Here is a 16215-nt window from a genome sequence, read left to right as displayed (position 1 = left end):
AGGAATATGCCGGGCCATGAGGTTATAGATTGTGCTGGAATACAATTCTGCTGCTGCTGATGGCCCACAGCACCTCATGGATGCTCAGTTTTGAGCTGCTAGATCTGTTGTGAATCTATCCCATTTAGCATGGTGGTAGTGCCACACAACACGTTGGATGGTGTCCTCAGTGCGAAGACGGGACTTCATCTCCTCGAGGACTGTGCGGTACTCACTCCTACCAATACTGTCATGGACAGATGCATTTGCGACAGGTAGGTTGGTGAGGACGAGGTCAAGTAAGTTTTTCCCTCGTGTTGGTTCGCTCACCACCTGCCGCAGGCCCAGTCTGGCAGCTATGTCCTTCAGGACTCGGCCAGCTCGGTTAGTAGTGGTGCTACCGAGGCATTCTTGGTGATGGACATTGAAGTCCCCTACCCAGAGTACATTCTGTGCCCTTGCTACCCTCAGTGCTTCCTCCAAGTGGTGTTCAACATGGAGGAGGACTGATTCATCAGCTGAGGGAGGGCGGTAGGTGGTAATCAGCAGGAGGTTTCCTTGCCCATGTTTGACCTGATGCCATGAGATTTCATGAGGTCCAGAGTCAATGCTGAGGACTCCCAGGGCCACTCCCTCCTGACTGTATATCACTGTACCGTCACCTCTGGTGGGTCTGTCCTGCCAGTGGGATAGGACATACCCAGGGATGATGATGGAAGAGTCTGGGACGTTGGCTGAAAGGTATGATTCTGTGAGTATGGCTATGTCAGGCTGTTGCATGACTAGTCTGTAGGACAGCTCTCCCAATTTTGGCACAAGTTCCCAGATGTTAGTGAGGAGGACTTTGCAGGGTCGACTGGGCTTGGTTTGCCTTTGTCGTGTCTGGTGCCTAGTGGTCCGAGTACAAAAACGTAGAAGAACCCAAAAGCGAATGGGGAGGAAACAACAGATGCAGGGTCATCATGAATACTCTTATACACTTCCTCATTGCTGGTTTCAGAGCAATGTTGGCAGAAACCTGGCAGCTGGTTGCTACTAGCACTCTCGATCAGGAAGTGTGTGTGGCACAGGCAGACCCAAGAATTATTCTTGGAACCCAAGATCCAACGTATTATTATTCATAATAATGTCACTGAGCAACAGATAAAACAGTTTCCTTCTGTAACTAAAAACCTGAAAAGGGAAATTACTAAGTACTAAGCCTGATCAAGCTAAGAAAGAAAGAACAAACTTGCATTTATGTAGCTCCTTTCACAACCTCAGGATGTCCCAAATTGCTTCACAGTCACTGAAACATTTTTGAAGCATAGTCACTGTTGTAATATATGGAAACTAAACATAATGGATGTCTTAGATTCTGTTAATCTATCAGTAACATCATTCTAATCACTCATATTTTCCTATGCCACTGTGGTTTCCAAGGCTGTAGTTGTGGTTTTCCTTCTGATGGGAATGTGGAATTGTTCCCACACTCTTCGGCAAGAACTCATTGTGCTCCTTTTTAATACATTGGTATTAGCGTTCTCTTTCTTGCTGTCTCTTTTTTGTTAGCAGTAAGGGGTATTTATACAAAAGCCAGTCAGCCTTGTGTGGTGCTATGAATGACAGCTGACTTTTCCATTAATGCCACTCATTAAACAGTGGTTTAAAGCTCTCTATGACTGCTGCAGCTGTCCACCAAGCTTCGGATGTGCTGCAGTGTTCCCTGCTCTTTGTGTGACATTGCCCAGTGTCACTCAGACTTCCTAGCAGCTCCCTGACAACCATAACAATGTGATTCAAGGCTTTCTGTAATTTTCTCTCCAGTGGTGGGTGAATGCTTCAGTATCAACCAGCATTAACAACAAAATGTCATGTGGTTTGGTTGATAAATTATGATAAAATAGTCATACTGTGAAAGCTATGCCAGCCTCACAGCTGTTGATTGTGGAAACTTTTCCCGAGAATTATCTTCTGTTTTGTAGAGCTTCCTAGTAATTCAATTACCTTAGATAGGTATTTGCGTAATCATGAACAGAAAGTATTCTCCTTGAACTTCATCCGTAGTTATTTCAACATCAAACATACTGGTGGATCTCCCTTGGCATTGCTCACAATAAGTCACAAGGATAGTCTGTTGTGTTTTTGTTGCTGTTTTGCTTCTGTTTTTTTCTTTTAATTCCATTTGTCTTTTCTGCTTTTCTATGTTTCTTGATTTTTACTCTCTTCATTTAGTCTGCATTCACTTTAAATCAGCCGATTCTTGTCCACGTCTCATATGGGAATGCAGACCTGATCCAAGTACAGACTTTCCATTCACTCTCCTGTAGATTTCCTGATGAACGGATATTACAGTGCTCTGCATTTATGGGAATTCCTACAGGAAAAGAGAACCCAAAAGCACAGCACAGAACCGTAAGTAAGTAGGAGAGAATGGCAAAGCGGAAAAACAGATAGTTTTATGTTTGAACAGACCATTAATAGCATTATTCACTTGCTAAAAGAGAGGGAAATTGCTGATGAGAGTCTGTGTTGAATCAGGATACGACACTTCAGGTTTATGAGTGATAAACCAGGACATCACAGGGCTCATGAAATATAGGCAGGCTGTAATAGGGCATCAGTTTCAATGAACAGCCTTTCCGTGGACGTGGCATTTGTGGGGTAATGGTCTCGATCTGATGCAACGGTTGTGCTTCCTGTTAGAATCTGGTGCAGATTGCAGCCAGGAAGAAGAGCTGGAGTGGGGTTTGAGGCTGAGTAGGAGGGCTGTAAGGAAAGGTGGGAGTGGAGATTTGGATCTGGGCAACTGCTGGGAAAGGGAACAGGGTGAGGATAGCTGGCAGTTAGGCTGTATCAAAGATGCTGGTCATGTCGGGCTGAGTCAGCCAGGAGATGAAGGTAGCAGGTGCAACAGTGCAACCTACTGTTCAGAGGCCTGCATTGCAAGGTAAGTAATGGTAAGTTAAGTAGATAGGCAATTTAAGTAAGTATTAAACGAGTCATGACTAAATTGTGACACAGGAAATAAGTTTGACAGAAAGTGTGTAGTTGTAGAACTCTTAATATATATTTAAGTTCATGTATATTTTATGTAGGGATTGTAGTAAAATGTTTTCATATAAAAATAATATATGTGTGACTGCCACTGTTCAGTCCTAAGATTACATTGCTGCCAAGGGCGTTCCTGTACATGTTAAATTAAGATAATGGTAACACAAGACAATTTGCCATTGTTATCATTCTTTATCCATGCCTGTAACATAATCTGAGATTTTTGTTAATTTTGAATCACCCTTTTAGAAGTCATCTAAAGTGCTTTTTTCCCCCATGTTATTTAGGCTGCGGGAAAAATTGTACTGGTCTGTATTGAATTTTCAAATCACTGTCTTGTGATTGACGCATAAACACAGAAGTGGGGTGGGGATTTGAAAGGAGGACTTTAAAAGACTTCAAGAGGACGTCGACAGGTTAGCGAAATGGCAGACGTGGCAGCAGCAATTTAATGTGGAGAAGTGTCAAGTAATGCTTTTAATGGAAAAACAAGGAATGGGAGTCTACACTTAATAGAAAGACATTGAAGGTTGTGGATGAGCAGAGAGACCTTGGGGTTCGAATACATAATTCAATGCAAGTGCAGTAAAGGTAAAACCATAAAAATAGCATGTTGGGTTTTATACAGAGTACAAGAGCATAGAGGTGATAAAATGTATACGTGGCCACACTTAGTGTATTATGTACAGTTTTGGGCAGCCCATTACGGAAAGGAGATTAAAACCATAGCGAGCGTACATCAGAATAATGCCAGAGATAAGAAACTGTCGAGGATTGGAATCATACAGCATACAGCACAGAAGGAGACCTTTCGGCCCATCGTGTCTGTGCTGGCTCTTTGAAGGAGCTGTCCAATTAGTCCACTCCCTGTTCTTTCCCCATAGCCCTGCAAATTTTTCCTTTTCAGGTATTTATCCAATTCCCTTTTGGGATTATTTCCATTGGGGCAGAGAAGTAGAGGTTTACAAAATTATGAAGAGTTTTGAAAGGAGGAACAGGGAAGGACTATTTCCTCTGGTTGGTGAGTCAGTAACAAGGGTTCATTAATTTAAGATTAGTTTTGGATTGCTCTAGCAAAGGCTGGCACAAACATGATGGGTCATATGGTCACCTTTTGTGCTATAAACTTCTGTGGTTCTAAATTGTTTCCTTAATGTATGAAATTAAATATGCAGCAGTGAATCTCCATGCAAGAGTACACAGTGTCAATCTGTTTGTGTGAGGTTGTTCCAAACAGATTTAGTTTTCTTCCCTATAGGGAGAAAGGGCAAGTTGGAGATCAGGTCAATACATTTATCCTTGGCCTCTTTCAAGCAGGTAACTCAGAATGACCTTGACAGAGAATGGGAACATGAGGAGTAAGAAAGAGACTTGCATTTATATAGTGCCTTTCACGACCTCAGAACCTCACAAAGCGCTTTACAGCCAATGAAGTACTTCTGAAGTGTAGTCACTGTTGTAATGTAGGAAACATGGCAGCCAATTTGCGTACAGCAAGGTCCCACAAACAGCAGTGTGATAATGACCAGATAATCTGGGTTTTTTCATGTTAGTTGAGGGATAAATATTGGCCAGGACATTGTGGAGAACTCCCCTGCCCTTTTATGAAATAATGCCATGGGATCTTTTATGTCCATCCGAGAGGGTGGATGGGGCCTTGATTTAACGTCTCATCCGAAAGACGGCAGCTCTAACAGTGCAGCACTCCCTTAGTACTGCACTGAAGTGCCAGTCCAGATTTTGAGCTCAAATCTCTGGAGTGGAACTTGAACCCACAACCTGAGATGAGAGTGCTACCACTGAGCCACAGCTAATAGTAGAAAATAAGTAAGTGAATATTACAGTTAACAGATCATTTATTTTGCTATGTTTATAGAGAAGGAAGCACAAAGTAAACGAAAAGAAAAGAAAAATGACTAGTTCCTCAGACAGGCCACCAGAGGGCAATGTAAGTTTGGGTCTCACAGTGAGTACTCTGCATACTTTCTCCCCTTTTTGTTCTGTCCCTCCTCTGCTAAAGCCAATAACAGTCTACTCTTGATCATTCAAAGATGTTTTTTGATCTAAAAAAAATAATTATCCAATAATTTGAATTAATAAACATTAATACAGTAAAGTAGGAATGTAATGTTTTAAATGAGTATCAGATCATTTGAATTAAGCAACTTTGAATTAAGAGTAAACAGTAGTTCTTGCTGTGGTATGTTATTGCATTTACCTACAACTCTTTGGTACCTTGTCCAAGTGGCCAAAAAAATGGTGCCTAGTTCTATTATTAGTAGGTGTGACCAAAATAGTATATGGGCTTAAACGAGAGAGCAAGCTCTGCGATCTGAATGGCCTTTTCCCATTCCTAATTTCTTACTTTGTCCTTTTTAAAAAAAAATTGTGAACTGTATGGATGCTTTCAACTGAAAAATACTCAACTATTAAAAAGATTTAGGGGGAAAAAAAAGTGGGAATGACAAATCTTCCAAGTACTCTAAATATCTAACTATGTCTTTTCATCGGCAGCCACAGAGCTTTGAGATCTGTTACCTGAAAGGTGATCTGTTCTCATGCCCAGAGAAGGATGCACTGGCACATTGTATCAGTGAAGATTGTGATATGAAGGCAGGGATAGCGGTCTTGTTCAAGAAGAAATATGGATGCGAAGAGGAGCTGCAGAATCAGAGTAAGCGAGTAAAATTATAGAAGTCATCTTAACTTGCAGTTTACCATAGAAATGGATATGGTTTCTCAAAGTTTTTTTTTAGGCCCACCAAATTCTTAACTTATTAAAAAAAAATTAACCAATAAATTCTTTCAGAAACAGTAAGGTCCTCCATTCTCTAACCAGCCCATGTTAGTGTTTATCCTCCACATGAGTACCAGTCCTAATCTCATGTCCTATTCCCATATTCCCCTTTTTTTTTCAACCACCAATCTAATCTACTCTTAAATGTTGATGTGGTTTCTGGAGAATAAGTCAGCGTTGTTGCTTTTTAAAAACACCATCTCTTTATACCAATAAATACAGTTCTAAGGTCAACAGACCTGGAGAAGTTGCATTCCTCTAACCTTAATTGGGAAGCCAGTATATAAATAAGTAATTTGTATTGTTTGACAAAAATAACTATTTGTGAAGAGTGCTGGCATCTCTACAGCAGTGATGCCAAGCCCAGTGCACAGTAAGCCTACAGGAAGGCTGAAAACCTAGCCATACAAACATATACATCAAATGTGATTCAACAGGTCTATAGTATGGAGCTATTTTTGCAAAAACTTTACAATGTAATGACTCATTCAGAACTATCATAATAACAGCTCTCACTGCAGTGCTGCTTGATGTTGTCTGGATATGGACTTTCCAGTATTTAGAGACAAACACAATCACCTGCGTGTCATATGCATTCCATAGTCAATTATGCCCACTTGACTCACATACGGCATAGGTTTAAAACCTTCCATCATAAAAAGATTTGCTAAGAAAGCCCTTAATTACTCACTATGAAAATTAGAATTCCAGTATAGTGCCATGCATGGAAGTAAATAACTACCTAACTGTTTTTAGTAGAACAGCTAATGTTATTGCTTCGGCTACACAGTAAATGCCCTCTCATAGAGTCATAGAGTTATACAGCACGGATAGAGGCCCTTCGGCCCATCGTGTCCGCGCCAGCCATCAAGCCCTGTCTACTCTAATCCCATATTCCAGCATTTGGTCCGTAGCCTTGTATGCTATGGCATTTCAAGTGCTCATCCAAATGCTTCTTGAATGTTGTGAGGGTTCCTGCCTCCACAACCCTTTCAGGCAGTGAGCTCCAGACTCCAACCACCCTCTGGGTGAAAAAGTTCTTTCTCAAATCCCCTCTAAACCTCCCGCCTTTTACCTTGAATCTATGTCCCCTTGTTATAGAACCCTCAACGAAGGGAAAAAGCTCCTTAGTATCCATCCTATCTGTGCCCCTCATAATTTTGTACACCTCAATCATGTCCCCCCTCAGCCTCCTCTGCTCCAAGGAAAACAAACCCAATCTTCCCAGTCTCTCTTCATAGCTGAAGCGCTCCAGCCCTGGTAACATCCTGGTGAATCTCCTCTGCACCCTCTCCAAAGCGATCACATCCTTCCTGTAGTGTGGCGACCAGAACTACACACAGTACTCCAGCTGTGGCCTAACCAGTGTTTTATACATCTCCATCATAACCTCCTTGCTCTTATGTTCTATGCCTCGGCTAATAAAGGCAAGTATCCCATATGCCTTCTTTACCACCTTATCTACCTGTTCCGCCGCCTTCAGGGATCTGTGAACTTGCACACCAAGATCCCTCTGACCCTCTGTCTTGCCTATGGTCCTCCCATTCATTGTGTATTCCCTTGCCTTGTTAGTCCCTCCAAAGTGCATCACCTCGCACTTTTCCGGGTTAAATTCCATTTGCCACTGTTCCGCCCACCTGACCAACCCATCTATATTGTCCTGCAGACTGAGGCTATCCTCCTCGCTATTTACCACCCTACCAATTTTTGTATCATCAGCGAACTTACTGATCATACCTTTTACATTCATATCCAAGTCATTAATGTAGACCACAAACAGCAAGGGACCCAGCACCGATCCCTGTGGTACCCCACTGGCCACAGGCTTCCAGTCACAAAAACAACCTTCGACCATCACCCTCTGCCTTCTGCCACTAAGCCAGTTTTGTATCCAAAGTGCCAAGGCACCCTGGATTCCATGGGCTCGTACCTTCTTGACCAGTCTCCTGTGGGGGACTTTATCGAAGGCCTTACTGAAATCCATGTATACCACATCCACTGCGTTACCCTCATCCACACGCCTAGTCACCCCCTCAAAAAATTCAATCAAATTAGTCAGACATGATCTTCCCTTGACAAAGCCATGTTGACTATCCCTGATTAATCCTTGCTTCTCCAAGTGGAGACTAATTTTGTCCTTCAGAATTTTTTCCAATAATTTTCCTACCACTGATGTTAGGCTCATTGGCCTGTAGTTCCCCGGTTTTTCCCTACTCCCCTTCTTGAATAATGGTACTACATTAGCGGTTCTCCAGTCCTCTGGCACATCCCCTGTGGCCAGAGAGGTTCTGAATATATGTGTTAGAGCCCCCGCAATCTCCTCCTTTGCCTCACACAGTAGCCTGGGATACATTTCGTCCGGGCCTGGGGATTTATCCATTTTTTGGCCTGCTAAAGCCGCCAATACCTCCTCCCGCTCGATGTTAATATGTTCGAGTATATCACAGTCCCCCTGCCGTATTTCTATGTCTACATCGTCCTTCTCCATAGTGAAAACAGATGCAAAAAATTCATTTAGAACCCCTCCTACATCTGCCGGCTCCACACACACATTGCCATTTTTGTCCCTAATGGGCCCTATTTTTTCCCTAGTTATCCTCTTACCCTTAATATACTTATAAAACATCTTAGGATTTTCCTTTATTTTGCTCGCCAGTGTTATTTCATGGCCCCTCCTTGATCTCCTAATTTCTTTTTTAAGTATCCCCCTGCACTTTTTGTACTCCTCTAGGGCTTCCTCCGTCTTTAGCCTTTTGTATCTGCCAAAAGCCCTCCTTTTTTTCCTAATCCATTCTCGTATATCCCCTGACATCCAAGGTTCCCTGGAGTTCTTGGAACCACCCTTGACCTTTACGGGAACATGTTGCCATTGTATGGTCTCAATCTCCCTTCTGAAAGACTCCCATTGCTCCGATGCGGATTTTCCTACAAGCAGCTGATCCCAGTCCATTTTGGCCAGATCCTGCCTTATCCTATTAAAATCGGCCTTCCCCCAATTTAGAACCTTTATTTCCGGCCCCTCCCTATCCTTTTCCATGACTCTCCATACATCTCACAGCACCTACACTACCTCAATTTGCACTGCAGTTTTTCACTGTAAAAGTACCATTGCTATGCTCATTTCTGGGTTAACTCCTTATCCATGACCTATTAGAATATGTCAAACTGATAACACAATAAGTGGAAGTTTTCCTGTTTCAGTAACGGGATTGGAAATGGACCTCATTATTAGTTCAATTGGTTCTTCTTCCTCAAATCAAACTTCTATTTCCTAATGTAATGCAATGTATAATTTTATTCATGTTGCTTTGTCATCAGGTTACGGTAGCATAGTGGTTATGTTACTGGACTAGTAATCCAGAGGCCGGGACTAAAATCCGGAGTCATGAGTTCAAATCCTGTCAATTAATTAATTAAATTCAATTAATTAAATAAAAATCTTGAATTAAAATACCAGTATCAGTAATGGTGGCCATGAAAGTACCGGATTGTCGTAAAAACTCATCTGGTTCACTAATGCCCTTTAGGGAAGGAAAACTGCCGTCCTTACCCGGTCTGGCCTATACGTGACTCCAGACCCACAGCAATGTGGTTGCTTCTTAATTGCCTTCTGAAATGGCCCAGCAAGCCACTCAGTTGCAAAATCTCGCTACGAAAAGTCATAATAAGAATAAAACCGGATGGACCACTAGGCACCGGACACGACAACGGCAAACCAAGCCCAGTCGACCCTGCAAGGTCCTCTTTACTAACATCTGGGGACTTGTGCCAAAATTGGGAGAGCTGTCCCACAGACTAGTCAAGCAACAGCCTGACATAGCCATACTCACAGAATCATACCTTTCAGCCAACGTCCCAGACTCTTCCATCACCATCCCTGGGTATGTCCTGTCCCACCGGCAGGACAGACCCACCAGAGGTGGCGGGACAGTGATATACAGTCAGGAGAGAGTGGCCCTCGGAGTCCTCAACATTGACTCTGGACCCCATGAAATCTCATGGCATCAGGTCAAACATGGGCAAGGAAACCTCCTGCTGATTAACACCTACCATCCTCCCTCAGCTGCTGAATCAGTCCTTCTCCATGTTGAACACCAGTTGGAGGAAGCACTGAGGGTAGCAAGGGCGCAAAACGTACTCTGGTTGGGGGACTTCAATGTCCATCACCAAGAGTGACTCGGTAGCACCACTACTGACCGTGCTGGCCGAGTCCTGAAGGACATAGCTGCCAGACTGGGCCTGCTGCAGGTGGTGAGCGAACCAACACGAGGGAAAAACTTACTTGACCTCGTCCTCACCAATCTACCTGTCGCAAATGCATCTGTCCATGACAGTATTGGTAGGAGTGACCACCACACAGTCCTCGTGGAGATGAAGTCCCGTCTTCGCATTGAGGACACCATCCAACGTGTTGTGTGGCACTACCACCATGCTAAATGGGATAGATTCAGAACAGATCTAGCAGCTCAAAACTGGGCATCCATGAGGCATTGTGGGCCATCATCAGCAGCAGAATTGTATTCCAGCACAATCTGTAACCTCATGGCCCGGCATATTCCTCACTCTACCATTACCAACAAGCCAGGGGATCAACCCTGGTTCAATGAGGAGTGTAGAAGAGCATACCAGGCGTACCTAAAAATGAGGTGCCAACCTGGTGAAGCTACAACTCAGGACTATATGCATGCTAAACAGCGGAAGCAACATGCTATAGACAGAGCTAAGTGATTTCACAACCAATGGATCAGATCAAAGCTCTGCAGTCCTGCCACATCCAGTCGTGGACAATTAAACAATTAACGGGATGAGGAGGCTCTGCAAACATCCCCATCCTCAATGATGGCGGAGTCCAGCACGTGAGTGCAAAAGACAAGGCTGAAGCGTTTGCAACCATCTTCAGCCAGAAGTGCCGAGTGGATGATCCATCTCGGCCTCCTCCCGATATCCCCACCATCACAGAAGCCAGTCTTCAGCCAATTCGCATCACTCCACGTGATATCGAGAAACGGCTCAGTGCACTGGGTACAGCAAAGGCTATGGGCCCCGACAACATCCCGGCTGTAGTGCTGAAGACTTGTGCTCCAGAACTAGCTGTGCTTCTAGCCAAGCTGTTCCAGTACAGCTACAACACTGGCATCTACCCGACAATGTGGAAAATTGCCCAGGTATGTCCTGTCCACAAAAAGCAGGACAAATCCAATCCAGCCAATTACCGCCCCATCAGTCTACTCTCCATCATCAGCAAAGTGATGGAAGGTGTCGCGACAGTGCTATCAAGCGGCACTTACTCACCAATAACCTGCTCACCGATGCTCAGTTTGGGTTCCGCCAGGACCACTCGGCGCCAGACCTCATTACAGCCTTGGTCCAAACATGGACAAAAGAGCTGAATTCCAGAGGTGAGGTGAGAGTGACTGCCCTTGACATCAAGGCAGCATTTGACCGAGTGTGGCACCAAGGAGCCTGAGTAAAATTGAAGTCAATGGGAATCAGGGGGAAAACTCTCCAGTGGCTGGAGTCACACCTAGCACAAAGGAAGTTGTTGGAGGCCAATCATCTCAGCCCCAGGGCATTGCTGCAGGAGTTCCTCAGGGCAGTGTCCTAGGCCCAACCATCTTCAGCTGCTTCATCAATGACCTTCCCTCCATCATAAGGTCAGAAATGGGGATGTTCGCTGATGATTGCACGGTGTTCCGTTCCATTCGCAACCCCTCAAATAATGAAGCAGTCCGAGCCCGCATGCAGCAAGACTTGGACAACATCCAGGCTTGGGCTGATAAGTGGCAAGTAACATTTGCACCAGATAAGTGCCAGGCAATGACCATCTCCAACAAGAGAGAGTCTAATCACCTCCCCATGACATTCAACGGCATTACTATCACCGAATCCCCCAACCATCAACATCCTGGTGGTCACCATTGACCAGAAACTTAACTGGACCAGCCATATAAATACTGTGGCTACGAGAGCAGGTCAGAGGCTGGGTATTCTGCGGCGAGTGACTCACCTCCTGACTCCCCAAAGCCTTTCCACCATCTACAAGGCACAAGTCAGGAGTGTGATGGAATACTCTCCACTTGCTTGGATGAGTGCGGCTCCAACAACACTCAAGAAGCTCGATACCATCCAAGATAAAGCAGCCCGCTTGATTGGCACCCCATCCACCACCCTAAACATTTGCTCCCTTCACCACCGGCGCACTGCGGCTGCAGTGTGTACCATCCACAGGATGCACTGCAGCAACTCGCCAAGGCTTCTTCGACAGCACCTCCCAAACCCACGACCTCTACCACCTAGAAGGACAAGAGCAGCAGGCACGTGGGAACAACACCGCCTGCACAGTCCCCTCTAAATCACACACCATCCCGACTTGGAAATATATCGCTGTTCCTTCATCGTCGCTGGGTCAAAATCCTGGAACTCCCTTCCTAACAGCACTGTGGGAGAACCGTCACCACACGGACTGCAGCAGTTCACGAAGGCAGCTCACCACCACCTTCTCAAGGGCAATTGGGGATGGGCAATAAATGCCGGCCTCGCCAGCGACGCCCACATCCCATGAACGAATAAAAAAAAGGTTGTTGCACCTTCTTAGCATTTACATGTTAACTAAAATTGTTTTTTTAATTGGTGATTTTCTTTACAGAAAAGAAGACTGGGGATGTGGCAGTGCTGCAGAAAGATCAAAGATACATTTACTATTTGGTAATGAATCCAGCCACATTTTAATCAATTGAGTAATGATCATTATTTACCATTTAAATGATCTAAAAATCATGGAAAGATACCGAATAATTTGGAAAAGTAAATTTTCACTTTGTGTGTTTTTTTAACCTCTTGATATTAAATTTTCTTTGTGTACTATATTTTGAAAATACACATTGTTGTCACAGGTTTGTGATATACCTGCTAGTGCTGAATGAAGTAACTGCTCTTCAGTTTTTTTTGTTAATCAGAAGAAAAGCTCCATTAAAAATACAGCATTCAATCTCTGTTTAGAAACAAAACAGTTGGCTTATCTGTCAGCTTGCTGGGATTCATGCTCCAGACAACTATAAACCCTTCAACCACCTTATCTGCTGCTTTCTTACAGTTCTGTCATTTAGTGTTGTAAACCTTCAGGTGTCATTTGGTGTTAAACAAGGCTTTAATTCCCACTTACCTTTTGGTGCCTTTCGTTAATGACCAGCTCAAAGGTGCCAACTTAAAACTGGTATTGCTGAGCTACAATTGCTGAGGATACAATATAAAACAGTTTAAAGTTGAACTTTAAAGTCCTATTTCTACAACTTCCTCTACCCTTTCATTCCCCCCCCCCGCCCCCCAAAAAACTTAAATCCCCTGACTCTCCTTTTGTATATTTACGCCACTTTCCTTTGCTTCAGCCTTGGTGGCAGAACCTTCAGCTGCTTTGTCTCTACTCTCTGAAGCTACCTCCCTAAACTCCTTTGTGCTTCCCCTCCTCCTGTTTCCTTATCTACCTGGTTTTCTGATATTCACTGCACCTAGGTGATCCAGTGCATTTGGGCAGAAACCCAGGAAAATCTCCACTTTAATACTCGTCATTGCCTACCTTGTTATGTGAGACAGTTACAGGGACTTGCCTGATACTAAGTGATTTGATTCTTTTTCAGATCACTAAAATGGTGGCATCAGATAAGCCAACTTATGACAATCTGCAGAGCAGCCTCAAGGCCATGAAGAACCATTGCCTGGATAATGGAGTCTCGCACATCTCAATGCCTAAGTAATAATGATGGAGAAGTTGAATTTGTTGCTTTTACTACAGTTTTATCACAATTGCCTGTTTGTATTATAGATAAACTTGATTATTCCAATATTCTCCTTTCTAGCCTACTGTCCTCAACCCTCCACAACTTCCAACTTTCCCAAAATTGAGCTGCCAGTATCCTGTCCCACACTGAGTGTCACTCACCCATCACCCCTGTCCTAACTGATGTACGTTAGCTTTCTGTTCTCCAGTGTACTAAATTTAATGCCTCATCCTCATCTTCAGATCCATCCACAACCTTTGCCCATCCTATTTCTACAACTTCCACTACCCTTTCATTTCCCCCTCCCCACCCCCCCAAAAAACTTCAATCCCCTGACTCCTTTTTGTACATTTACGCCACTTTCCTTTGCTTCAGCCTTGGTGGCAGAACCTTCAGCTGCTTTGTCTCTACTCTCTGAAGCTACCTCCCTAAACGTTTCTGTGCTTCCCCTTCTATTTCCTCTCATAGCTTCCTTAAAATCCATCTTTTTGACCAAGCTTTCAGTCATCCTTTCTGATTTCTCTCCATGCCTTGGCACCCATTTTCCTGTCTATTTCCATGGGATGCACAAGAGGCCAGAGTTGAAGGAACACTAGAGTTCTCAGAGGGTAATTGGGTTGGAGAAGGTTACAGAAATAGTGAGGAGCGGGTCCATGAAGGGATGAGAATTGTAAATTAGAGACATTGGGGGACCAGGAGCCAATATAGGTCAGCGAACACAAGGATATTGGGTGAGTGGTTCTTGGTGTACATTAGGAAACGAGCAGCAGAGTTTTGGGTGAGCTCATTTATGGAGGTGAAGGATGGGAGGCCAGCCGGGAGAGTGTTGGAATAGTTGAGTCTGGAGGTGACAAAGACATAGTTGTGTGTTTCAGCAGAAGTTGGGTTGAGGCAGGGGTGGAGACTAACGATATTCCTGAGGTAGAAGTAGGCAGTCTTTGTGATGAAGAGGACTTGTGGTCAGAAGCTCAGTTCAGGGTCAGATACAATGTCAAGGTAGTGAATAAGTAACTTCAACTTGAAACAGTGGCCAGGGAGGGGGTGGAATCAGTGGTTAGGATATGCAGTTTGTGGTGGGAGCTGAAGACGCTGACTTCGGTCTTCCCAGTCTTTAACTGGAGAAAATTGCGGGTCATGCAGGACTGTATATCGGACAAACGGGCTGAGAATACAGAGGCCGTGGTGGGATTGAGAGAGATGGCAGAGGGGTAAAGGTGAGTATCATCAGCGTACGTGTAGAACCTGACGCCATGTTTTCAAATGATGTCGCAGAATGGCAGCATGTAGGTGAGGAAGGGGGCCAAATATAGGTACTTTGGGGACTCCAGTGGAAATGATGTGGAGGTGGAAGAGAAGCCATTGCTGGAGATACTGTGGATAGGTAAGCATGAAACCAAGTGCCAGCAGTCCCACTAAACTGGACCATAGACTAAAGGCTTTGGAGGAGGATGTGTGGTTGACCATGTCAAAGGCTGTAGAAGTCAAGGTGGACGAGGAGGGATAATGCATCACGATCGCAGTCACAGGATTTCATTTGTGACTTGATCAGGGCTGTTTCAGTGTTGTGGCAGTGGCTGAAACTTGATTACAGTCAGATGTTTAAATAAGTACCTTGTTAAGCTAACTGATATAACTTGAGGTACAAGGGTATTCATGGTACGAGTCACCAGCAGGCTCAGAGAGGTCAGTTCACAATATTGTCTGAATTTATGCATTAAACATGAATATAGTGGAAAAAGACCAGTCTCACCTCCCTAAAGTAGACCACCTGTTGGCCAATCGCAGAATGCATGCGTGGTAACCATGAAGAAGTTTTCAGAACAAGCAATTCTGTCCTGGTCGCAGGAGGGAGATAGCGCAGAAGGTAAGGAAAAAATATTTTTAAAAAACAAACAGTAAGAGCGTAGAAAGCTGACAGGTGCTCTGTTCATACTTACTGTGAGCACAGCTGATCCAGTGAGAAACCACTGGGTCTGGAGCAGACAGTGGTCAGACTGATTTTGGATGTTCAGCTGGTATGCGATCAACTGTTCTTTTGAACGGCCATTCAGAGCTTTGATGTTTGTAGAGAGTGGAAATGAAATCATTGTTCAAGTGAGCAAAATAAATATGCCATGAATTGTTTTGTTTCTGTTATTTTGTCTGTCCACTAAAGATGCAGCTGTGCTTACAAAAGAGTTGCCGGCAGCAATGAATACAGTGAAGCAATATGTGCTAGAACCTAATGAAATGTTGTTTGCCACATCAGTATTTGGTTATAAGAGGTGTGTCATTATATCAGTAGCTATCTTGTATTAACTGTAATTGCAGCATAGAACTGATTTTTAGTAGACCAGCTGGAAGGCATGGTATGGACCAAATCATTCAATGAGAAGGCAGGTGATAGAGAATGACACACAGACCAGTGAGGGGCAATGACAGGACTAATAAAGTCATTGCAAAGTATGTTGGCACCCAAGTTTGGGTTCCATTTGGGTTCTTGTAAGCACCCAGGACCCACACCATCATAATGCAGTCAGGTACTGATTTTTGGTTGAGTTTGCTTAATTTGTGACTTTTAGCCTTTAGACTGCTGGCAGATTCAAGAAAACTTCTAGATATTTGAGATGCCATTTGTTTTTTTCCTGTTTA

At 44.0% G+C, this 16215-nt stretch overlaps 1 protein-coding gene across 9 annotated transcripts in view; it reads left to right on the top strand.

Moving 5' to 3' along the window:
• Positions 1–16215, top strand: part of LOC137322058 (ADP-ribose glycohydrolase OARD1-like) — a 40456-nt gene that overhangs the window by 21983 nt on the left and 2258 nt on the right. The window contains exons 2-6 of one of the 9 annotated variants that reach the window (XM_067985105.1): positions 2289–2373; positions 4889–4978; positions 5527–5686; positions 12456–12514; positions 13444–13556. In XM_067985105.1, coding sequence (XP_067841206.1) covers positions 2326–2373; positions 4889–4978; positions 5527–5686; positions 12456–12514; positions 13444–13556 — 470 coding nt within the window. In that variant the 5' untranslated portion in view covers positions 2289–2325. Of the gene's footprint in view, positions 1–2288; positions 2378–3301; positions 3429–3500; positions 3604–4888; positions 4979–5526; positions 5687–12455; positions 12515–13443; positions 13557–16215 lie in introns of those variants that run through there. The other 8 variants (XM_067985106.1, XM_067985114.1, XM_067985109.1 and 5 more) reach the window with 8 other exon arrangements.

Source organism: Heptranchias perlo, chromosome 5 (assembly GCF_035084215.1).
Source record: "Heptranchias perlo isolate sHepPer1 chromosome 5, sHepPer1.hap1, whole genome shotgun sequence".
NCBI lineage: Eukaryota > Metazoa > Chordata > Chondrichthyes > Hexanchiformes > Hexanchidae > Heptranchias > Heptranchias perlo.
The sequence above is the reverse complement of the archived record's forward strand: the minus strand, read 5'-3'. Positions and strand labels throughout refer to the sequence as shown.